The following is a 25253-nucleotide window of genomic DNA, read 5'->3' on the forward strand; positions in this document are numbered from 1 at the left end:
CTAGTGGAGTATTGGACATTTTTTTCTCCCCAGTGGAGTTTGGACACTTTTTTTTCTCCCCAGTGGAGTTTGGACACTTTTTTTTCTCCCCAGTGGAGTTTGGACACTTTTTTTCTCCCCAGTGGAGATTGGACACTTTTTTTTCCCTAGTGGAGTACTGGACACTTTTTTTTCCCCCCAGTGGAGTACTGGACACTTTTTTTCTCCCTAGTGGAGTATTGGACCCTTTTTTTCTCCCCAGTGGAGATTGGACACTTTTTTTTCTCCCTAGTGGAGTACTGGACACTTTTTTTCCCCTAGTGGAGTATTGGACACTTTTTTTCTCCCCTGTGGAGTATTGGACAATTTTTTGTACTCCCTAGTGGAGTATTGGACAATTTTTTTGTACTCCCAAGTGGAGTATTGGACAATTTTTTTTTTACTCCCAAGTGGAGTATTGGACAATTTTTTTTTTTTTACTCCCAAGTGGAGTATTGGACTTTTTTTTGTACTCCCTAGTGGAGTATTGGACTCTTTTTTTTGTACTCCCTAGTGGAGTATTGGACTCTTTTTTTTTTTTTACTCCCTAGTGGAGTATTGGACTCTTTTTTTTTTACTCCCAAGTGGAGTATTGGACTTTTTTTTTTTTTACTCCCAAGTGGAGTGTTGGACACTTTTTTTGTACTCCCAAGTGGAGTGTTGGACACTTTTTTTGTACTCCCAAGTGGAGTGTTGGACACTTTTTTTGTACTCCCAAGTGGAGTGTTGGACACTTTTTTTGTACTCCCTAGTGGAATATTGGACACTTTTTTTGTACTCCCTAGTGGAATATTGGACACTTTTTTTGTACTCCCTAGTGGAGTATTGGACACTTTTTTTGTACTCCCTAGTGGAGTATTGGACACTTTTTTTGTACTCCCTAGTGGAATATTGGACACTTTTTTTGTACTCCCTAGTGGAGTATTGGACACTTTTTTTGTACTCCCTAGTGGAATATTGGACACTTTTTTTGTACTCCCTAGTGGAATATTGGACAGTTTTTTTTTGTACTCCCTAGTGGAATATTGGACAGTTTTTTTTTTGTACTCCCTAGTGGAATATTGGACACTTTTTTTTTTCTCCCTAGCGGAGTATTGGACACATGCGTGGATCGCGTGCACTTTTGGACACTTCTCCCCAGTGGAGTTTTGGACACTTTTCTCCTCCGGCGTTTTAGGTATGGAAGGACAGGTAGGTATACAGGTAGGTTGGTATGGACGGCAGCGGCGGACAGCATGGACACTCAGCTCCCCGGTGGAGTTTTGGACACTTTTGGACACTCGGCTCCCCGGTGGAGTTTTGGACACTTTTGGACACTCGGCTCCCCGGTGGAGTTTTGGACACTTTTGGACACTCGGCTCCCCGGTGGAGTTTTGGACACTTTTGGACACTCGGCTCCCCGGTGGAGTTTTGGACACTTTTGGACACTCGGCTCCCCGGTGGAGTTTTGGACACTTTTGGACACTCGGCTCCCCGGTGGAGTTTTGGACACTTTTGGACACTCGGCCCCCCGGTGGAGTTTTGGACACTTTTGGACACTCGGCCCCCCGGTGGAGTTTTGGACACTTTTGGACACTCGGCTCCCCGGTGGAGTTTTGGACACTTTTGGACACTCGGCTCCCCGGTGGAGTTTTGGACACTTTTGGACACTCGGCTCCCCGGTGGAGTTTTGGACACTTTTGGACACTCAGCTCCCCGGTGGAGTTTTGGACACTTTTGGACACTCGGCCCCCCGGTGGAGTTTTGGACACTTTTGGACACTCGGCCCCCCGGTGGAGTTTTGGACACTTTTGGACACTCGGCTCCCCGGTGGAGTTTTGGACACTTTTGGACACTCGGCTCCCCGGTGGAGTTTTGGACACTTTTGGACACTCGGCTCCCCGGTGGAGTTTTGGACACTTTTGGACACTCAGCTCCCCGGTGGAGTTTTGGACACTCTTCTCCCCAGTGGAGTTTTGGACACTTTTGGACACTTTTTTTTTTCCCCAGTGGAGTTTTGGACACTTTTCTCCCCAGTGGAGTTTTGGACACTTTTGGACACTCAACTCCCCAGTGGAGTTTTGGACACTTTTGGACACTCAACTCCCCAGTGGAGTTTTGGACACTTTTGGACACTTTTTTTTTTCCCCAGTGGAGTATTGGACACTTTTTTTTCTCCCAAGTGGAGTTTTGGACACTTTTGGACACTTTTCTCCCCAGTGGAGTTTTGGACACTTTTTTCCTCCCCAGTGGAGTTTTGGACACTTTTGGACACTTTTTCTCCCCAGTGGAATTTTGAACACTTTTGGACACTTTTTTTTCTCCCAAGGGGAGTTTTGGACACTTTTCTCCCCAGTGGAGTATTGGACACTTTTTTGTACTCCCTAGTGGAGTATTGGACACTTTTTTGTACTCCCTAGTGGAGTATTGGACACTTTTTTGTACTCCCTAGTGGAGTATTGGACACTTTTTTTGTACTCCCTAGTGGAGTATTGGACACTTTTGTACTCCCTAGTGGAGTAATGGACACTTTTTGTACTCCCTAGTGGAGTATTGGACACTTTTTTTGTACTCCCTAGTGGAGTATTGGACATTTTTTTACTCCCAAGTGGAGTTTTGGACACTTTTTTGTACTCCCTAGTGGAATATAGGACAGTTTTTTTTGTACTCCCTAGTGGAATATTGGACACTTTTTTTTTTCTCCCTGGCGGAGTATTGGACACATGCGTGGATCGCGTGGACTTTTGGACACTCCTCCCCAGTGGAATTTTGGACACTTTTCTCCTCCGGCGTTTTAGGTATGGACGGACAGGTAGGTATACAGGTAGGTTGGTATGGACGGCAGCGGCGGACAGCATGGACACTCAGCTCCCCGGTGGAGTTTTGGACACTTTTGGACACTCAGCTCCCCAGTGGAGTTTTGGACACTTTTGGAAACTTTTCTCCCAGTGGAGTTTTGGACACTTTTCTCCCCAGTGGAGTTTTGGACACTTTTCTCCCCAGTGGAGTTTTGGACACTTTTGGACACTTTTTTCTCCCCAGTGGAGTTTTGGACACTTTTCTCCCCAGTGGAGTTTTGGACACTTTTCTCCCCAGTTGAGTTTTGGACACTTTTGGACACTTTTTTTCTCCCCAGTGGAGTTTTGGACACTTTTTTTCTCCCCAGTGGAGTTTTGGACACTTTTTTTCTCCCCAGTGGAGTTTTGGACACTTTTGGACACTCAGCTCCCCAGTGGAGTTTTGGACATTTTTTTTCTCCCCAGTGGAGTTTTGGACACTTTTTTTTCTCCCCAGTGGAGTTTTGGACACTTTTTTTTTCTCCCCAGTGGAGTTTTGGACACTTTTGGACACTTTTCTCCCCAGTGGAGTTTTGGACACTTTTCTCCCCAGTGGAGTATTGGACACTTTTTTGTACTCCCTAGTGGAGTATTGGACACTTTTTTGTACTCCCTAGTGGAGTATTGGACACTTTTTTTTCTCCCCAGTGGAGTTTTGGACACTTTTTTTGTACTCCCTAGTGGAATATAGGACAGTTTTTTTTTGTACTCCCTAGTGGAATATTGGACACTTTTTTTTTTTTTCTCCCTAGCGGAGTATTGGACACATGCGTGGATCGCGTGGACTTTTGGACACTTCTCCCCAGTGGAATTTTGGACACTTTTCTCCTCCGGCGTTTTAGGTATTGACAGACAGGTAGGTATACAGGTAGGTTGGTATGGACCGCAGCGGCGGACAGCGTGGACACTCAGCTCCCCGGTGGAGTTTTGGACACTTTGGGACATTCTGCTCCCCGGTGGAGTTTTGACACTTTTGGACACTCAGCTCCCCGGTGGAGTTTTGGACACTTTTTTTCTCCCCAGTGGAGTTTTGGACACTTTTCTCCCCAGTGGAGTTTTGGACACTTTTCTCCCCAGTGGAGTTTTGGACACTTTTCTCCCCAGTGGAGTTTTGGACACTTTTCTCCCCAGTGGAGTTTTGGACACTTTTCTCCCCAGTGGAGTTTTGGACACTTTTCTCCCCAGTGGAGTTTTGGACACTTTTCTCCCCAGTGGAGTTTTGGACACTTTTGGACACTTTTCTCCCCAGTGGAGTTTTGGACACTTTTGGACACCTTTCTCCCCAGTGGAGTTTTGGACACTTTTGGACACTTTTTTTTCTCCCACGTGGAGTTTTGGACACTTTTGGACACTTTTCTCCCCAGTGGAGTTTTGGACACTTTTGGACACTTTTCTCCCCAGTGGAGTTTTGGACACTTTTGGACACTTTTCTCCCCAGTGGAGTTTTGGACACTTTTGGACACTTTTGGACACTTTTGGACACTTTTCTCCCCAGTGGAGTTTTGGACACCTTTCTCCCCAGTGGAGTTTTGGACACTTTTGGACACTTTTTTTCTCCCACGTGGAGTTTTGGACACTTTTGGACACTTTTTTTTTCTCCCACGTTGAATTTTGGACATTTTTGGACACTTTTCTCCCCAGTGGAGTTTTGGACACTTTTCTCCCCGGTGGAGTTTTGGACACTTTTGGACACTTTTCTCCCCAGTGGAGTTTTGGACACCTTTCTCCCCAGTGGAGTTTTGGACACTTTTGGACACTTTTTTTTTCTCCCACGTGGAGTTTTGGACACTTTTGGACACTTTTCTCGCCAGTGGAGATTGGACACTTTTTTTCCCTAGTGGAGTACTGGACACTTTTTTTTCCCTAGTGGAGTATTGGACCCTTTTTTCTCCCCAGTGGAGATTGGACACTTTTTTTTCTCCCCAGTGGAGATTGGACACTTTTTTTCCCTAGTGGAGTATTGGACACTTTTTCTCCCCAGTGGAGATTGGACACTTTTTTCCTCCCCAGTGGAGTTTTGGACACTTTTGGACAGTCAGCTCCCCAGTGGAGTATTGGACACTTTTTTTCTCCCCAGTGGAGTTTTGGACACTTTTGGACACTTTTTTTCCTCCCCAGTGGAGTTTTGGACACTTTTTTTCTCTCCAGTGGAGTTTTGGACACTTTTGGACACTTTTTCTCCCCAGTGGAGTTTTGGACACTTTTTCTCCCCAGTGGAGTTTTGGACACTTTTGGACATTTTTTCTCCCCAGTGGAGATTGGACACTTTTTCTCGCCAGTGGAGATTGGACACTTTTTCTCCCCAGTGGAGCTTGGACACTTTTCGTCCCCCCGCTGGCTTTTGGGCAGGGAAGGACGGACGGACGGCATCGAGGGACGGCATCGAGGGACGGCATCGAGGGACGGCATCGACGGACGGCATCGACGGACGGCATCGACGGACGGCATCGACGGACGGCATCGACGGACGGCATCGACGGACGGCATCGACGGACGGCATCGACGGACGGCATCGACGGACGGCATCGACGGACGGCATCGACGGACGGCATCGACGGACGGCATCGACGGACGGCATCGACGGACGGCATCGACGGACGGCATGGACGGCATGGATTGACGGACAGATGGCAGGGATGGACGGCAGGGACGACGGCATGGTTGGATGACACGGACGGACAGAGGGATCGAGGTGAGTGCAAAATTCAGCATACTTTGCTTAAAAATTTTAATTAATTTATTGTAAAATTTTCAAAGAAAAAAATCTGCTAATTTTTAACTGTTGCTTTTTTATTTTGCGGTGTCCTTATCCTAATTGGACACCGCTTTGTTTGTCCCGCAGGGGTGACGGAGCTGCTCACATTCATCCGAGACAACTGCGGTGAGTCGGCCACGCCCGCCGGCCCGTGTCGTCGTCCAATCACAGGCCCGTTTTTCCTTCTCTTTCAGCATGCTCTATGGGTGTAAACTATAAGTCTTGAGGCCCTGCCATTGGTTTTTGTGACTGGCGGCCATCTTACGACAGACACTCTGAATTAACTCCATTCTTCAAAGGAGGTAAGTGATCCAAGATGGCGCCGCTCAGCTGGCTCTTGCTCTCCAGTTTGGTGTTTTGTTTCCTAAGTCTTGTCATTGTTTGCCAACATCTGCGGGGCAAACTATTTCTACAGTCGCCAGGATTGGTCGCTCTCGGGACAAGATGCCATACATCGATCGCAGCAGATTGACAACAAACCTGCAATGTCCCCGAAGACATCTCAAGACCACCGGCATCTGCGTGGATAGTCGTAATATTTTCTAGTATTTACCTTAACAGGATGTGATTCATCTATTTTTATATTTTTAGATGGCTTATTTTTGGTCTTTTGCCGGGAAGGCGCACTTTGTGGAGTGGTACCACCATTTTGGTTTTACGCTGCTGTGTATGATGACAATCAAGGCTTTGGATGATTCCATGATGATGATCTAGCCTATGTCTGAACAGCAACCAATCCCTCATTTTCTGTTGCTTTTGAGGATATTTTGGCGCCACATCCTCTTGATTTTGAGGGAATTTATGGTGTCACTCACAAAATAAAGATTGGAAAAAATACTATAGAAAATAATTTAAATTCACGACGCGGAAGACGTGCTGGCGGCTGTCATGGAGGTCCGTGCACGGGACGGGCTGGTCATCGTGATCCACCGAAGAACGCCATCGGCCGCGCCGGTCAGGCAAGCCCCGCCCCTCACAGCAGTGGCATTTGGCCATCCACCCGCTTAAATAGGTCTTTGTTTTCAGTTTGTCAACAGCGGGAAGTCCGTCTTCACCGTTCTTAGGAGGGACGTGGCCGCCAAATTGAGGAAGGTGAACAACTGCGTCATCAGTTATCGTGAGAAGCCACGACATGGTATGGTATGGTAAGGCTTTTTGCTTTAAAAACGACATAGTATGGTGTGACTTTTTATTCTTTAAAAAACGACATAGTATAGTAAGGCTTTTTTCCACCTAAAAAATGACATAGTATAGTAAGGCTATTTTGACTTAAAAAATGACATAGTATAGTAAGGCTTTTTTCTTCGAAAAAACAACATAGTATAGTAAGGCCTTTTTTCTTCGAAAAAACGACATAGTATAGTAAGGCTTTTTTTCTTCGAAAAAACGACATAGTATAGTAAGGCTTTTTTCTTCGAAAAAACGACATAGTATAGTAAGGCTTTTTTCTTCGAAAAAACGACATAGTATAGTAAGGCTTTTTTCTTTGAAAAAACGACATAGTATAGTAAGGCGTTTTTACTTGAAAAAACGACATAGTATAGTAAGGCTTTTTTCTTCGAAAAAACGACATAGTATAGTAAGGCTTTTTTTCTTGAAAAAACGACATAGTATAGTAAGGCTTTTTTTCTTGAAAAAACGACATAGTATAGTAAGGCTTTTTTCTTCGAAAAAACGACATAGTATAGTAAGGCTTTTTTCTTCGAAAAAACGACATAGTATAGTAAGGCTTTTTTCTTCGAAAAAACGACATAGTATAGTAAGGCTTTTTTTCTTCGAAAAAACGACATAGTATAGTAAGGCTTTTTTCTGCGAAAAAACGACATAGTATAGTAAGGCTTTTTTCTTCGAAAAAACGACATAGTATAGTAAGGCTTTTTTCTTCGAAAAAACGACATAGTATAGTAAGGCTTTTTTCTTCGACAAAACGACATAGTATAGTAAGGCTTTTTTTCTTGAAAAAACGACATAGTATAGTAAGGCTTTTTTCTTTGAAAAAACGACATAGTATAGTAAGGCTTTTTTCTTCGAAAAAACGACATAGTATAGTAAGGCTTTTTTCTTCGAAAAAACGACATAGTATAGTAAGGCTTTTTTCTTCGACAAAACGACATAGTATAGTAAGGCTTTTTTTCTTGAAAAAACGACATAGTATAGTAAGGCTTTTTTCTTTGAAAAAACGACATAGTATAGTAAGGCTTTTTTTTTCGAAAAAACGACATAGTATAGTAAGGCTTTTTTCTTCGAAAAAACAACATAGTATAGTAAGGCTTTTTTCTTGGAAAAAACGACATAGTATAGTAAGGCTTTTTTCTGCGAAAAAACGACATAGTATAGTAAGGCTTTTTTCTTCGAAAAAACGACATAGTATAGTAAGGCTTTTTTCTTCGAAAAAACGACATAGTATAGTAAGGCTTTTTTCTTCGAAAAAACGACATAGTATAGTAAGGCTTTTTTTTCGAAAAAACGACATAGTATAGTAAGGCTTTTTTCTTCGAAAAAACGACATAGTATAGTAAGGCTTTTTTTCTTGAAAAAACGACATAGTATAGTAAGGCTTCTTTTCTTGAAAAAACGACATAGTATAGTAAGGCTTTTTTTCTTGAAAAAACGACATAGTATAGTAAGGCTTTTTTCTTCGAAAAAACGACATAGTATAGTAAGGCTTTTTTCTTCGAAAAAACGACATAGTATAGTAAGGCTTTTTTCTTCGAAAAAACGACATAGTATAGTAAGGCTTTTTTTCTTCGAAAAAACGACATAGTATAGTAAGGCTTTTTTCTGCGAAAAAACGACATAGTATAGTAAGGCTTTTTTCTTCGAAAAAACGACATAGTATAGTAAGGCTTTTTTCTTCGAAAAAACGACATAGTATAGTAAGGCTTTTTTCTTCGAAAAAACGACATAGTATAGTAAGGCTTTTTTCTTCGAAAAAACGACATAGTATAGTAAGGCTTTTTTTCTTCGAAAAAACGACATAGTATAGTAAGGCTTTTTTCTTCGAAAAAACGACATAGTATAGTAAGGCTTTTTTTCTTGAAAAAACGACATAGTATAGTAAGGCTTTTTTTTTTGTAAAAACGACATAGTATAGTAAGGCTTCTTTTCTTGAAAAAACGACATAGTATAGTAAGGCTTTTTTTCTTGAAAAAACGACATAGTATAGTAAGGCTTTTTTCTTCGAAAAAACGACATAGTATAGTAAGGCTTTTTTTCTTTCGAAAAAACGACATAGTATAGTAAGGCTTTTTTCTTCGAAAAAACGACATAGTATAGTAAGGCTTTTTTCTTTGAAAAAACGACATAGTATAGTAAGGCTTTTTTTTTTCGAAAAAACGACATAGTATAGTAAGGCTTTTTTCTTCGAAAAAACGACATAGTATAGTAAGGCTTTTTTCTTTGAAAAAACGACATAGTATAGTAAGGCTTTTTTTCTTGAAAAAACGACATAGTATAGTAAGGCTTCTTTTCTTGAAAAAACGACATAGTATAGTAAGGCTTTTTTTCTTGAAAAAACGACATAGTATAGTAAGGCTTTTTTCTTCGAAAAAACGACATAGTATAGTAAGGCTTTTTTTTCGAAAAAACGACATAGTATAGTAAGGCTTTTTTCTTCGAAAAAACGACATAGTATAGTAAGGCTTTTTTTTTCGAAAAAACGACATAGTATAGTAAGGCTTTTTTCTTCGAAAAAACGACATAGTATAGTAAGGCTTTTTTCTTTGAAAAAACGACATAGTATAGTAAGGCTTTTTTTCTTGAAAAAACGACATAGTATAGTAAGGCTTCTTTTCTTGAAAAAACGACATAGTATAGTAAGGCTTTTTTCTTCGAAAAAACGACATAGTATAGTAAGGCTTTTTTCTTCGAAAAAACGACATAGTATAGTAAGGCTTTTTTTTCGAAAAAACGACATAGTATAGTAAGGCTTTTTTCTTCGAAAAAACGACATAGTATAGTAAGGCTTTTTTCTTTGAAAAAACGACATAGTATAGTAAGGCTTTTTTTTTCGAAAAAACGACATAGTATAGTAAGGCTTTTTTCTTCGAAAAAACGACATAGTATAGTAAGGCTTTTTTCTTTGAAAAAACGACATAGTATAGTAAGGCTTCTTTTCTTGAAAAAACGACATAGTATAGTAAGGCTTTTTTCTTCGAAAAAACGACATAGTATAGTAAGGCTTTTTTTCTTGAAAAAACGACATAGTATAGTAAGGCTTTTTTTCTTGGAAAAAACGACATAGTATAGTAAGGCTTTTTTCTGCGAAAAAACGACATAGTATAGTAAGGCTTTTTTCTTCGAAAAAACGACATAGTATAGTAAGGCTTTTTTCTTCGAAAAAACGACATAGTATAGTAAGGCTTTTTTCTTCGAAAAAACGACATAGTATAGTAAGGCTTTTTTTTCGAAAAAACGACATAGTATAGTAAGGCTTTTTTCTTCGAAAAAACGACATAGTATAGTAAGGCTTTTTTTCTTGAAAAAACGACATAGTATAGTAAGGCTTCTTTTCTTGAAAAAACGACATAGTATAGTAAGGCTTTTTTTCTTGAAAAAACGACATAGTATAGTAAGGCTTTTTTCTTCGAAAAAACGACATAGTATAGTAAGGCTTTTTTCTTCGAAAAAACGACATAGTATAGTAAGGCTTTTTTCTTCGAAAAAACGACATAGTATAGTAAGGCTTTTTTTCTTCGAAAAAACGACATAGTATAGTAAGGCTTTTTTCTGCGAAAAAACGACATAGTATAGTAAGGCTTTTTTCTTCGAAAAAACGACATAGTATAGTAAGGCTTTTTTCTTCGAAAAAACGACATAGTATAGTAAGGCTTTTTTCTTCGAAAAAACGACATAGTATAGTAAGGCTTTTTTCTTCGAAAAAACGACATAGTATAGTAAGGCTTTTTTTCTTCGAAAAAACGACATAGTATAGTAAGGCTTTTTTCTTCGAAAAAACGACATAGTATAGTAAGGCTTTTTTTCTTGAAAAAACGACATAGTATAGTAAGGCTTTTTTTTTTGTAAAAACGACATAGTATAGTAAGGCTTCTTTTCTTGAAAAAACGACATAGTATAGTAAGGCTTTTTTTCTTGAAAAAACGACATAGTATAGTAAGGCTTTTTTCTTCGAAAAAACGACATAGTATAGTAAGGCTTTTTTTCTTTCGAAAAAACGACATAGTATAGTAAGGCTTTTTTCTTCGAAAAAACGACATAGTATAGTAAGGCTTTTTTCTTTGAAAAAACGACATAGTATAGTAAGGCTTTTTTTTTTCGAAAAAACGACATAGTATAGTAAGGCTTTTTTCTTCGAAAAAACGACATAGTATAGTAAGGCTTTTTTCTTTGAAAAAACGACATAGTATAGTAAGGCTTTTTTTCTTGAAAAAACGACATAGTATAGTAAGGCTTCTTTTCTTGAAAAAACGACATAGTATAGTAAGGCTTTTTTTCTTGAAAAAACGACATAGTATAGTAAGGCTTTTTTCTTCGAAAAAACGACATAGTATAGTAAGGCTTTTTTTTCGAAAAAACGACATAGTATAGTAAGGCTTTTTTCTTCGAAAAAACGACATAGTATAGTAAGGCTTTTTTTTTCGAAAAAACGACATAGTATAGTAAGGCTTTTTTCTTCGAAAAAACGACATAGTATAGTAAGGCTTTTTTCTTTGAAAAAACGACATAGTATAGTAAGGCTTCTTTTCTTGAAAAAACGACATAGTATAGTAAGGCTTTTTTCTTCGAAAAAACGACATAGTATAGTAAGGCTTTTTTTCTTGAAAAAACGACATAGTATAGTAAGGCTTTTTTTCTTGAAAAAACGACATAGTATAGTAAGGCTTTTTTCTTCGAAAAAACGACATAGTATAGTAAGGCTTTTTTCTTCGAAAAAACGACATAGTAAGGCTTTTTTCTTCGAAAAAACGACATAGTATAGTAAGGCTTTTTCCTTCGGAGAAACTACATAGAATAGTAAGGCTTTTTTCTTGGAAAAAACGACATAGTATAGTAAGGCTTTTTTCTTGGAAAAAACGACATAGTATAGTAAGGCTTTTTTTCTTGAAAAAACGACATAGTATAGTAAGGCTTCTTTTCTTGAAAAAACGACATAGTATAGTAAGGCTTTTTTTCTTGAAAAAACGACATAGTATAGTAAGGCTTTTTTCTTCGAAAAAACGACATAGTATAGTAAGGCTTTTTTTTCGAAAAAACGACATAGTATAGTAAGGCTTTTTTCTTCGAAAAAACGACATAGTATAGTAAGGCTTTTTTTTTCGAAAAAACGACATAGTATAGTAAGGCTTTTTTCTTCGAAAAAACGACATAGTATAGTAAGGCTTTTTTCTTTGAAAAAACGACATAGTATAGTAAGGCTTTTTTTCTTGAAAAAACGACATAGTATAGTAAGGCTTCTTTTCTTGAAAAAACGACATAGTATAGTAAGGCTTTTTTTCTTGAAAAAACGACATAGTATAGTAAGGCTTTTTTCTTCGAAAAAACGACAGTATAGTAAGGCTTTTTTTTCGAAAAAACGACATAGTATAGTAAGGCTTTTTTCTTCGAAAAAACGACATAGTATAGTAAGGCTTTTTTCTTTGAAAAAACGACATAGTATAGTAAGGCTTTTTTTTTCGAAAAAACGACATAGTATAGTAAGGCTTTTTTCTTCGAAAAAACGACATAGTATAGTAAGGCTTTTTTCTTTGAAAAAACGACATAGTATAGTAAGGCGTTTTTACTTGAAAAAACGACATAGTATAGTAAGGCTTTTTTCTTCGAAAAAACGACATAGTATAGTAAGGCTTTTTTTCTTGAAAAAACGACATAGTATAGTAAGGCTTTTTTTCTTGAAAAAACGACATAGTATAGTAAGGCTTTTTTCTTCGAAAAAACGACATAGTATAGTAAGGCTTTTTTCTTCGAAAAAACGACATAGTATAGTAAGGCTTTTTTCTTCGAAAAAACGACATAGTATAGTAAGGCTTTTTCCTTCGGAGAAACTACATAGTATAGTAAGGCTTTTTTCTTGGAAAAAACGACATAGTATAGTAAGGCTTTTTTCTTGGAAAAAACGACATAGTATAGTAAGGCTTTTTTTCTTGGAAAAAACGACATAGTATAGTAAGGCTTTTTTTCTTGAAAAAACGACATAGTATAGTAAGGCTTTTTTCTTCGAAAAAACGACATAGTATAGTAAGGCTTTTTTCTTCGAAAAAACGACATAGTATAGTAAGGCTTTTTTTGTTCAAAAAACGACATAGTATAGTAAGGCTTTTTCCTTCGGAAAAACTACATAGTATAGTAAGGCTTTTTTTGTTCAAAAAACGACATAGTATAGTAAGGCTTTTTCCTTCGAAAAAACGACATAGTATAGTAAGGCTTTTTTTCTTCGAAAAAACGACATAGTATAGTAAGGCTTTTTTCTTCGAAAAAACGACATAGTATAGTAAGGCTTTTTTCTTCGAAAAAACGACATAGTATAGTAAGGCTTTTTTTCTTCGAAAAAACGACATAGTATAGTAAGGCTTTTTTCTGCGAAAAAACGACATAGTATAGTAAGGCTTTTTTCTTCGAAAAAACGACATAGTATAGTAAGGCTTTTTTCTTCGAAAAAACGACATAGTATAGTAAGGCTTTTTTCTTCGACAAAACGACATAGTATAGTAAGGCTTTTTTTCTTGAAAAAACGACATAGTATAGTAAGGCTTTTTTCTTTGAAAAAACGACATAGTATAGTAAGGCTTTTTTCTTCGAAAAAACGACATAGTATAGTAAGGCTTTTTTCTTCGAAAAAACGACATAGTATAGTAAGGCTTTTTTCTTCGACAAAACGACATAGTATAGTAAGGCTTTTTTTCTTGAAAAAACAACATAGTATAGTAAGGCTTTTTTCTTTGAAAAAACGACATAGTATAGTAAGGCTTTTTTTTTCGAAAAAACGACATAGTATAGTAAGGCTTTTTTCTTCGAAAAAACAACATAGTATAGTAAGGCTTTTTTCTTGGAAAAAACGACATAGTATAGTAAGGCTTTTTTCTGCGAAAAAACGACATAGTATAGTAAGGCTTTTTTCTTCGAAAAAACGACATAGTATAGTAAGGCTTTTTTCTTCGAAAAAACGACATAGTATAGTAAGGCTTTTTTCTTCGAAAAAACGACATAGTATAGTAAGGCTTTTTTCTTCGAAAAAACGACATAGTATAGTAAGGCTTTTTTTTCGAAAAAACGACATAGTATAGTAAGGCTTTTTTCTTCGAAAAAACGACATAGTATAGTAAGGCTTTTTTTCTTGAAAAAACGACATAGTATAGTAAGGCTTCTTTTCTTGAAAAAACGACATAGTATAGTAAGGCTTTTTTTCTTGAAAAAACGACATAGTATAGTAAGGCTTTTTTCTTCGAAAAAACGACATAGTATAGTAAGGCTTTTTTCTTCGAAAAAACGACATAGTATAGTAAGGCTTTTTTCTTCGAAAAAACGACATAGTATAGTAAGGCTTTTTTTCTTCGAAAAAACGACATAGTATAGTAAGGCTTTTTTCTTCGAAAAAACGACATAGTATAGTAAGGCTTTTTTCTTCGAAAAAACGACATAGTATAGTAAGGCTTTTTTCTTCGAAAAAACGACATAGTATAGTAAGGCTTTTTTTCTTCGACAAAACGACATAGTATAGTAAGGCTTTTTTTCTTGAAAAAACGACATAGTATAGTAAGGCTTTTTTCTTTGAAAAAACGACATAGTATAGTAAGGCTTTTTTCTTGGAAAAAACGACATAGTATAGTAAGGCTTTTTTCTTGGAAAAAACGACATAGTATAGTAAGGCTTTTTTCTTCGAAAAAACGACATAGTATAGTAAGGCTTTTTTCTTCGAAAAAACGACATAGTATAGTAAGGCTTTTTTCTTCGAAAAAACGACATAGTATAGTAAGGCTTTTTTTCTTCGAAAAAACGACATAGTATAGTAAGGCTTTTTTCTGCGAAAAAACGACATAGTATAGTAAGGCTTTTTTCTTCGAAAAAACGACATAGTATAGTAAGGCTTTTTTCTTCGAAAAAACGACATAGTATAGTAAGGCTTTTTTCTTCGAAAAAACGACATAGTATAGTAAGGCTTTTTTCTGCGAAAAAACGACATAGTATAGTAAGGCTTTTTTCTTCGAAAAAACGACATAGTATAGTAAGGCTTTTTTCTTCGAAAAAACGACATAGTATAGTAAGGCTTTTTTTCTTCGAAAAAACGACATAGTATAGTAAGGCTTTTTTCTGCGAAAAAACGACATAGTATAGTAAGGCTTTTTTCTTCGAAAAAACGACATAGTATAGTAAGGCTTTTTTCTTGAAAAAACGACATAGTATAGTAAGGCTTTTTTCTTTGAAAAAACGACATAGTATAGTAAGGCTTTTTTTTTCGAAAAAACGACATAGTATAGTAAGGCTTTTTTCTTCGAAAAAACGACATAGTATAGTAAGGCTTTTTTTCTTCGAAAAAACGACATAGTATAGTAAGGCTTTTTTCTGCGAAAAAACGACATAGTATAGTAAGGCTTTTTTTCTTCGAAAAAACGACATAGTATAGTAAGGCTTTTTTCTGCGAAAAAACGACATAGTATAGTAAGGCTTTTTTCTTCGAAAAAACGACATAGTATAGTAAGGCTTTTTTCTTCGAAAAAACGACATAGTATAGTAAGGCTTTTTTCTTCGACAAAACGACATAGTATAGTAAGGCTTTTTTTCTTGAAAAAACGACATAGTATAGTAAGGCTTTTTTCTTTGAAAAAACGACATAGTATAGTAAGGCTTTTTTTTTCGAAAAAACGACATAGTATAGTAAGGCTTTTTTCTTCGAAAAAACAACATAGTATAGTAAGGCTTTTTTCTTGGAAAAAACGACATAGTATAGTAAGGCTTTTTTCTGCGAAAAAACGACATAGTATAGTAAGGCTTTTTTCTTCGAAAAAACGACATAGTATAGTAAGGCTTTTTTCTTCGAAAAAACGACATAGTATAGTAAGGCTTTTTTCTTCGAAAAAACGACATAGTATAGTAAGGCTTTTTTTTCGAAAAAACGACATAGTATAGTAAGGCTTTTTTCTTCGAAAAAACGACATAGTATAGTAAGGCTTTTTTTCTTGAAAAAACGACATAGTATAGTAAGGCTTCTTTTCTTGAAAAAACGACATAGTATAGTAAGGCTTTTTTTCTTGAAAAAACGACATAGTATAGTAAGGCTTTTTTCTTCGAAAAAACGACATAGTATAGTAAGGCTTTTTTCTTCGAAAAAACGACATAGTATAGTAAGGCTTTTTTCTTCGAAAAAACGACATAGTATAGTAAGGCTTTTTTCTTCGACAAAACGACATAGTATAGTAAGGCTTTTTTTCTTGAAAAAACGACATAGTATAGTAAGGCTTTTTTCTTTGAAAAAACGACATAGTATAGTAAGGCTTTTTTTTTCGAAAAAACGACATAGTATAGTAAGGCTTTTTTCTTCGAAAAAACAACATAGTATAGTAAGGCTTTTTTCTTGGAAAAAACGACATAGTATAGTAAGGCTTTTTTCTGCGAAAAAACGACATAGTATAGTAAGGCTTTTTTCTTCGAAAAAACGACATAGTATAGTAAGGCTTTTTTCTTCGAAAAAACGACATAGTATAGTAAGGCTTTTTTCTTCGAAAAAACGACATAGTATAGTAAGGCTTTTTTCTTCGAAAAAACGACATAGTATAGTAAGGCTTTTTTCTTTGAAAAAACGACATAGTATAGTAAGGCTTTTTTTCTTGAAAAAACGACATAGTATAGTAAGGCTTTTTTCTTTGAAAAAACGACATAGTATAGTAAGGCTTTTTTTTTCGAAAAAACGACATAGTATAGTAAGGCTTTTTTCTTCGAAAAAACAACATAGTATAGTAAGGCTTTTTTCTTGGAAAAAACGACATAGTATAGTAAGGCTTTTTTCTGCGAAAAAACGACATAGTATAGTAAGGCTTTTTTCTTCGAAAAAACGACATAGTATAGTAAGGCTTTTTTCTTCGAAAAAACGACATAGTATAGTAAGGCTTTTTTCTTCGAAAAAACGACATAGTATAGTAAGGCTTTTTTCTTCGAAAAAACGACATAGTATAGTAAGGCTTTTTTTTCGAAAAAACGACATAGTATAGTAAGGCTTTTTTCTTCGAAAAAACGACATAGTATAGTAAGGCTTTTTTTCTTGAAAAAACGACATAGTATAGTAAGGCTTCTTTTCTTGAAAAAACGACATAGTATAGTAAGGCTTTTTTTCTTGAAAAAACGACATAGTATAGTAAGGCTTTTTTCTTCGAAAAAACGACATAGTATAGTAAGGCTTTTTTCTTCGAAAAAACGACATAGTATAGTAAGGCTTTTTTCTTCGAAAAAACGACATAGTATAGTAAGGCTTTTTTTCTTCGAAAAAACGACATAGTATAGTAAGGCTTTTTTCTGCGAAAAAACGACATAGTATAGTAAGGCTTTTTTCTTCGAAAAAACGACATAGTATAGTAAGGCTTTTTTCTTCGAAAAAACGACATAGTATAGTAAGGCTTTTTTCTTCGAAAAAACGACATAGTATAGTAAGGCTTTTTTCTTCGAAAAAACGACATAGTATAGTAAGGCTTTTTTTCTTCGAAAAAACGACATAGTATAGTAAGGCTTTTTTTCTTCGAAAAAACGACATAGTATAGTAAGGCTTTTTTCTTCGAAAAAACGACATAGTATAGTAAGGCTTTTTTTCTTCGACAAAACGACATAGTATAGTAAGGCTTTTTTTCTTGAAAAAACGACATAGTATAGTAAGGCTTTTTTCTTTGAAAAAACGACATAGTATAGTAAGGCTTTTTTCTTCGAAAAAACGACATAGTATAGTAAGGCTTTTTTCTTCGAAAAAACGACATAGTATAGTAAGGCTTTTTTCTTCGAAAAAACGACATAGTATAGTAAGGCTTTTTTCTTCGAAAAAACGACATAGTATAGTAAGGCTTTTTTCTTCGAAAAAACGACATAGTATAGTAAGGCTTTTTTTCTTGAAAAAACGACATAGTATAGTAAGGGTTTTTTCTTTGAAAAAACGACATAGTATAGTAAGGCTTTTTTTCTGCGAAAAAACGACATAGTATAGTAAGGCTTTTTTATTTAAAAAGTGACATAGTAAATATAGTAAGGCTTTTTATTAAACAAAACGATATAGTATAGTAAGGCATTTTCCTTCAAAAAACGACAAAGTATAGCAAGGCTTTTTATTAAACAAAACGACATAATATAGTAAGGCTTTTTTAGTTAAAAAATGACTAAGTATAGTAAGGCTTTTTATTAAACAAAACGACATAGTATAGTAAGACATTTTTCTTCAAAAAACGACATAGTATAGTAAGACATTTTTCTTCAAAAAACGACATAGTATAGTAAGGCTTTTTCTTCAGAAAACGACTTAGTATAGTAAGGCTTTTTTATTTAAAAAATGACATAGTAAATATAGTAAGGCTTTTTTTCCTAAAAAAACGACATAGTATAGTAAGGCTTTTTTTCTTTAAAAAAATGTCTATCCATAGTAAGGTTTTTTTTAATTTAAAAAAATGCCCATGTATGCAATTTTTAATTATTATAATCTATGTATAGGAATCTGTGTCTTCGTAGTGATGGTCATGACTGGTTGCAGGTCAAGGACTTGGCCAGTGAGGACTTACTGCTGAAGGAGCGACTCGGGGGTGCCAATCGCTTCTTGGAGATCTTTTTGGCCGCGTTGGACAGTAAGCGAAAACTCACCTTTTTCGGAACAAACGTCAATTGCCATCATTGGTGGAGAAATGGCATTGCAGAATGGATTGATTGTCTGTCCGGGCCGCGATAGAGGTCAAAATCGTAGGCAACCTCAGTTGGCATAGTGTAGCTTGTACGACGGGGCTTGTCCGTAACCCCGCCAAGACCTTGACTTATCTGTATCGGTGACTTTGTATCCTGCGACGCATTCATTTCCTGACGAAAGCTTCACTAGATGTATTATGAAATGTTTTTTGTCCAAAAGGTGATGACTTTTTGTGTTTTGGCAGAGTGTCAGTCAACATGTATCAACCGCCATGAAAGATGCATTGAACAAAGAGGACAACGACAAAGAGGAGGAAGAAAGATGCGCAGAAGACCGACACGGCAAGTAAACGTACGTCTCACCCTGTGACCGATGGGGGTTTGAGCTTTGTCCCTGTTCTTCGGCAAACTTTTGCTTGGCGGACGAGGGAGATGACCGTCGACAGTACAAAGTACATGGTTTGGATGTCTATGGCTACCAACCAGTTGAAAATGATTGGGACAGCTGATTGTTGGTGAGAGGCCAAATGTATTTTGGACAAATAATACATTTTGGGTAGGATACTTGAAATCTTAACCATTAACCAATGTCTGTTATTTTTTTGGCCAATTATTTTAACCGAGTAATGATGTAGGGCTGTAAATGTAAAATTTTGTAAAAGGTATTAAGACGTTTGTCGCATAAGTACATCTGGGGCGCGAACCGGAGTCCACTCGGTGGTAGGCATATACTCTACTGTGTGTGCTAAAGAGGCCTTCCACTGTCCCACTAAATTGCATCTGACTAAGTCATTTCGTTGATAAGACGACTTAGCCAAATTTGTAAGTCATCCTATCAACGAAAAGACTTAGTCAGATGCAATTTAGTGGGACGGTGGAAGGGCCCTTTAGCACACACGGTAGAGTATATGCTTACCACCGAGTGGACTCCGGTTCGCTTCCCAGATGTACACTTGCGAAGAAAGTTTTAATACCTTTTACTAAATTTTACATTTAGAAAGTAGCACACACGGTAGAGTATATGCTTACCACCGAGTGGACTCCGGTTCGCTTCCCAGATGTACACTTGCGATGAAAGTTTTAATACCTTTTACTAAATTTTACATTTAGAAAGTTGTAAGTGTAGTAGGTAAGTAAAAGAGATGACAGAATGCAAAAACATGCTTAAATCTGGGGGGGAAAAAGGTTTAATCCAAAAGCAGCAATTTTGTGAAAGAGGCTTGCATCAAATGTATTGGCCAACATTTGGTGACAGAAGTCTTTTTGGACTGCTTTGAGGTCCAGTGTCCAGCAAGACATGGTCAAAAATGTGTGACAGTAGTATTAAACTCCACTTTTTCACCATATAGCAGAGCTGCCAAAAGTAAAAAGACTAATTATTACAACATTTTGACAAGGTGCAAAATGGCAGACTGCCACCGAATGTGACGTTAAGTTAAAATGTCCAGCCCAAAATATTTTCCTTTTTCTTCAAGTCAATTGCTGAAGAAAAAGAAAAACATGGCTGGCTTGTTTAAATACAAAATGCGTATGGTGTAGCTTGCTAAAGACTGGTGTGGTGAACCACCGAAAATTGGTCAAATTTGGCAACCGTGCTATACCAATGAATGGCAAGTCCACCCAAATTCCACACAGCCAACGTTCCAAACCCATTTTGTCTTTCCAGGGGTCTCACACGATGTCGGTGGTCCCGCGGGGAGGCACGTAGACGGTGTAGACGCACTTGGAACTCAGGCCGTTGGAGCCCAGCGTCTGGACGCCGATTTCCACCGGGCCACTCAGCTCCACATTTTCCACCACGCACTGCAAAAATGGGCAAAGACTAGCGTATTAAAAGGAGCTCTTTAAGAGCTTGAGATGTCGCCCATCACAAATCCCATTGGAATCTAGTGAAAACCACCAAAGATTGCAAGAAATGTGATGACTTGCAACGTACAATAGGCTCCATAAACATACCTTGGTGCACGCAGAGCTCATGGCAGATTTGTAGAACTGGCCGTCCCAAAACACCTGAAAGAAGAAAAAGCACCAAAAAGACAGTTAGAGTTGATTTGGATTGGTTTGCAAGAATGACATCTGGAAAGCATTCAAAAAGGACCTTGAAATTTTGTCAAATAGTGAAAAGTTGTCACCCTGTAACCGTAGACAAAGGTGCCATTGCTACGGCCCAGCTCATCCAGCATGGGCCTCTCCCAGCCAATCAGGAGGCTCCTCCGACCCACCCGTTTAATGACCTCCACCTGGTTCACCTGCGCCGGAGCACCTGCAAAAGGTTTAGGTGTTACCAAACGGCTGGGTGACTCCCGCGTGGGAGGGCCGGCCGCTCTCTCCAATCACCCGCTCGGGCTCTGGCCGCAGACATTTTCTCCGTAGGAAGGTGACCCGACCATTGGTCAGCGGAAGCGGACTCTGTCCCAGAGTTTTTTGTGAAAGGATCGTTAGGTGGACGCCGAACTTGAGCCCAGCAACGTTGCTTTTTGCCACAAGACGGATCCGGGGACGACGTGCTCGCGGACGCCGTTTCTCCTCCGCTGACATCCGCCTTGAAAGAAGCACAAAAAGCACATTTTTTGGGGGAAGGCCACATGAGCAAGGGCTCCACCGTCTGTCGTCTTACTCGGCAGCCAATCAGCAAAGTCCGTTGCAACTCCTCTCGCAGGTTGACGATCTTCTCCGGACTGCACAGTCCCCCGAAGGAGCCATTGGCCTTGAAAAAATGGGCTTTTATGGGGCAGCTCTCGCCACTTTGCTCTGGCGTCTGTGTTGGGAAGGACAAAGAAAACATTTGACAAAAGCATTTTGTCTAAAGTAACTCAAATATTATACTTCAATTACGACGGCAATGGGCAAAACGACAAACGAATAAAGAAATTAAAAAAAACAAAAAAACTGCTCTTTTTTTTTCTTTTGAGCCTAAAAAAGAATGCTAAATATCTTTGACAAGTTTCCACAGCTAAATGTTTTCACCAAAATTATATAGATATTAGCCAAGGTGAGGACTTACGGCGGTTTGTCGGGGAGCGGCCACATGGTTTACGGGTTCCGATGACGAGCGGTGATCCTCGGCGGCGTTCCCGGGCGCAAACGGCGCGGCGTCTCGGAGCAGGCGGTCGGCTCGCCGCGTCAGAGCGGAATCGGCCAGGCCGTGGCGGCAGAGGATTTTCAGCATGTGTGCCAAAAGGTGGTTCCGCTCTTGACACGTTGCCGCCAGACTGGAAAGCTGGGCCTGCCATTGGACCACAACATGCCTCATCATCATCATGGCATATTGACGGCAACAATTTGCTCACCTTTAAAGGAAGTACAACGTGGTCCGTCTGGCTTCTGGTTTGCTGGAGTTCCTCACACTTGGAGCAAAAAACAAAGGAACATTCATTTTATTTCACCTGTGACGCAGTGCATTGTACAAACTAGAATTTGCCCTTGTTGTTTGCGCTTTGGCTGCGACTTATTCTCAAGTGGCTAACGTTGGCTCAAGAGTGAAAAATATCATTTGGTATGATTGGGCTTCACGTCGACTCCATTGATGAATTGAATGTCTTTTGGCTGACCTGCAGGGCCAGGCGTCGATTTTCCTGCTCCATTTCCTCCGCCCGATAGGCCAAATGTCTCAGTTGGATGACTTCCCGGTGGGCTTGGAATGACTTGTTCTCGGCGTTTTCCCTGGCAACTTCAGCCCGACTCAGCCGCTGACGTAAGATAGCCATCTGCGCAAAGGCAAAGTACGAGAATCCATGGCATATCGCGCTTAATAAACACCAGTCACCAGTCGCGGAAAAAAATCACAAAGTATGGTCACCACTACCATAAGTTTCTTTTTTTCTTTTAGCAAGAGTGGCTTCTGCTGACAAGTTTCAGCATGGATTGTCACATTATCAACTCTAAAAGTAGAGATCCCATTTTTTACATTGCGATAACTGAGGGATGATGTCAGGTTTAGAACCATATACATTCAATAATTCGGGTCAGAGGTAGCACACGCAGAGTCGGCTTGATGAGATTTTCAAAGACATCAGCTGAGGGAGGGGTCGGGAGGTGCCAGCGCTTGGAGATGAGTCCATCTCCTTGCCTGACCAGTTCCAATCCCCTACCGACCTCCAACAGAGTAGCCCCTTTTATTAACAAAGGGTCATGTGACCTAGGTACAAACTTAAGGCGGGACGAAGTGACAAAAAGAAATGGGCGTGTCTTAGTAAATGACATGCCCCTAACTCATAGGTGTTATGAAGGAAACTTACCACTAGGCTCCGCAAAATTCTATCCAAGTGACTATACAGCATAAAGTATAAAGAATACATTCTATACTTCACAGATGACTATACGGCAAAAGTCAATAGTCAGCACGAGCTAAACAGACCTCTGAGCGTCTCTTGTCCACTTCTTGTTGAAATTCCTTCGGTGGTCTTTGTGTGGCGTCCACCTTTCTCCCCCCGTGGCTCTCTTCCTGTTCTCTCTGTCAAGGTGGGCACACAAAAAAATACATGATTTGAATGGTGAAATTAAGGACAAGTCCCGTGGAATTTCTTACCTGTCCGGTAGAGCTTCCCGTGCTATTTTGTCCGTCTCTTTCGGTCGTCTTTGTCTCCGTCAAATTGGTCTCTGCCGTCGGTGGACTGCCATTATTTTCCGTCACGTGGTCCGCTTTCAAACTAAAGGCCTCCTGGTCTTTTTGCGCGGGCGCCACTTCCCGGTCGACGGTCCGGGGCGAGCGGGAGGGGCGCTCCTCTCCACTTTGCGGGGCCGGAAGACGGCGGGTGGAGGTCTCCTCCCGCTCTTTGAGACGGCTGACGGACCGGGACAGACGAACTTGAAGCTCTTTCAGGCCGGCGAGAACCCGGACCACTTGCTCCCTCTCGCGCTTGAGGGCGTCCAGCGATCGCCAAATGCCGTCCCTCTCGTCCTTCAGAGCCCAAATGGTCCGGGTCAAGTGGCGTTTCTCCTCGTCCTGGCCCCGGATCCACGGATCCCGCGGGAGGGGGACCGAGCGGCCCGTCGCGTCGTCGGTCGGCGAGGGAGGGTGGCGCTCGGCGTCGTGCGGCTGCTCACCGTCGTTCCGGCTCTCTAACTGTAACTTTTGCCTGAGCTCCATGATGCTATTGAGATCGTCTTCGGTCTTTGTGGTCAGCTGTCCGATGAGTCCCAGGTGCTCTCGCTTCTCTCGCTCCAGCCGGGCGTTGTCTCCCTCCAGGCGCCCGACGGCCTCCCTCAGCCCGCGGCGCTCGCCGTCCATTTGTCGCAGTTGAGCCAGCGACTCCTCCAGCCGGAGAGCCAAGGCGCCGTTCTCCCGATTGAGGGCACGTAGGAGGGCGTTGCCGTCGGGGCATGTGGCACCGTCCTCCTCCGTGGGCATCGTTCCACACTAAAGTTGCAACGACGACAAAATCAACACCACGTTTGCTTTTCTTCCTTAATTTGGGACGACAAACGGTGGCCATACCTGATGCGACCCAGACAAAGACGGATGCTTCTCCTCCCCTTGGGCGCCCAGCCTTGATTTGAGTTTCTCCTGCGGGTCTTCCTCTGCGTGGAAGCCCCCCGATGGCGCAGAAAGGCTTTGGAGACTCATGCTTGGGCCGTCTTTGGTAGAACAAGGCCAAGGTGCATGTTGGGAAGCGTTGGGGCTCCCTGACGACGCCCGGTGGCGGATGGTGGGAACTGCGTCTTGCTTATCTGATACCTTGCCGCACAAAAAAAGCTCCCATAAGTACATGTGGAAATAAATGTCCACCGGTTATTAATATCAATAAATGTCCATTGGTAGCGTGGTGCGTTTAAGGAAGGGCGTGTAAAACAACAATTGAATTAGTTTCTTTTCTTTTTGGTGCTCAATAAAGAATATGAAACAGATGAATTGCCATTCAACTATTTCACCAAGTGTGTGCCACAATCACGTTCAATCATGAGTTCATATCTAATTTGAAAAATTCTATTTTGTAACAAAACACCGCCCTCATACTCAATTTGAAATGTTGTATGACTATTTACCATCGGTATGTGCCTGTTGATTCCGGATTGAAAAACAAACAAAAGAAAGACTCACCATAGTTGCAAGCTCCCACTTTAGCAGCTGCTGGGAAGACCATTCTGGCCCAGAGTGGGAGAGCGGCTCTTTGAGCCAGCCATTGCCATCGCCACGCCCGGAAAAAGTCACCAGCGACCGTCTCCCGACGGGAACGTAGACGGCGGACGGCACTGCTGTCTCCCGCCAACGAGAGGCAACGATGAAGTGGGCCTGCCCAAATGTAAATCCTCCAAAGAATGTCCTCACCCGTCACTCGGGTCGGCAAACAAGGAGACGGAGCCCGCCGGTTCCGAGTGGCGTCCAGCCGTAACCACGGTAACCCCAGTGTTTTCACCATCTGCCCATCACGTGACTCTTTTGGACTGCCCGGTGGTGACTTTTAATCTATCATGGGAAAAACAATGTTATTATTATTATCTTGGCCTTTTAATACGAATGGAGATAACATTTGTGAAACTTTGAATGTGGATGACATTCATCTATAATTAATATGAGGAACAGCTTGGAGAGAGGGGACACTCCTCAAATTACCCCAACCTTTCTTTTTTTCTGTCGACATGAATTCAACCGTAGGAACAAAGATGTAAAAAAAATAAGGTGGTGGCAGATATTCTGGGTGGAAAATAATCACCTTTTTGGCTGCCTTTTTTTATTCCTTTTTCGGAGCCACGGGTGTTGAACTGTGGGTCCCGCCGTTTCCGTGGAAACGCCAGCGTTGACTTGTCTTGCTCTGCACTTTAAAAAACCCTAAAGCATTTTTTTCTCATTCACCAAATGGGGAATGGCTGAACTTAAGCTCTTCTTTCGGGTTCAAATATCAGCG

The 25253-nt window shown here is 39.5% G+C and overlaps 2 protein-coding genes across 3 annotated transcripts; one reads left to right on the forward strand and one right to left on the reverse strand.

Annotated features, from left to right (window-relative positions):
- The first annotated feature begins 719 nt into the window (after positions 1–719).
- On the forward strand, positions 720–18432 carry LOC144207948 (uncharacterized). Of its 2 annotated transcripts, none has more exons than XM_077733635.1 (6): positions 720–5526; positions 5677–5715; positions 5784–5891; positions 6005–6543; positions 6616–6734; positions 18263–18432. In XM_077733635.1, the coding sequence occupies exon 1, from the start codon at positions 1232–1234 to the stop codon at positions 2294–2296; it is 1065 nt and encodes a 354-aa protein (XP_077589761.1). In that variant the 5' UTR covers positions 720–1231; the 3' UTR covers positions 2297–5526; positions 5677–5715; positions 5784–5891; positions 6005–6543; positions 6616–6734; positions 18263–18432. The 2 variants fall into 2 exon arrangements, with proteins under 2 accessions (XP_077589761.1, XP_077589760.1); XM_077733634.1 differs by having other exon boundaries at positions 6616–6724.
- Positions 18433–19569: 1137 nt separating this feature from the next.
- On the reverse strand, positions 19570–25205 carry LOC144207775 (uncharacterized). Its single transcript, XM_077733414.1, has 14 exons — positions 25062–25205; positions 24677–24814; positions 24449–24600; positions 23846–24085; positions 22937–23767; positions 22766–22861; positions 21960–22115; positions 21699–21755; positions 21413–21634; positions 21026–21166; positions 20864–20950; positions 20541–20735; positions 20365–20418; positions 19570–20211 (listed from the first exon to the last, which is right to left on the reverse strand). The coding sequence occupies exons 2-14, from the start codon at positions 24765–24767 to the stop codon at positions 20080–20082; spliced, it is 2454 nt and encodes an 817-aa protein (XP_077589540.1). The 5' UTR covers positions 24768–24814; positions 25062–25205; the 3' UTR covers positions 19570–20079.
- Positions 25206–25253: the final 48 nt, after the last annotated feature.

This window comes from Stigmatopora nigra, chromosome 14 (genome assembly GCF_051989575.1).
Source record: "Stigmatopora nigra isolate UIUO_SnigA chromosome 14, RoL_Snig_1.1, whole genome shotgun sequence".
In the NCBI taxonomy this organism is placed as follows: domain Eukaryota; kingdom Metazoa; phylum Chordata; class Actinopteri; order Syngnathiformes; family Syngnathidae; genus Stigmatopora; species Stigmatopora nigra.

Bases quoted from the DNA above. Each gene is read 5' to 3' on its own strand.
- LOC144207775 (XM_077733414.1), bottom strand. From the start codon at position 24,767: ATGGTGAAAACACTGGGGTTACCGTGGTTACGGCTGGACGCCACTCGG. The intron at 23,768-23,845 runs GTATGGCCACCG...TTGCAACTTTAG, and splicing joins CTTTGTCTGGGTCGCATCAG to TGTGGAACGATGCCCACGGA. The intron at 21,756-21,959 runs GTCAGCCAAAAG...TTTTGCTCCAAG, and splicing joins ATCGACGCCTGGCCCTGCAG to TGTGAGGAACTCCAGCAAAC.
- LOC144207948 (XM_077733634.1), top strand. From the start codon at position 1,198: ATGGAAGGACAGGTAGGTATACAGGTAGGTTGGTATGGACGGCAGCGG.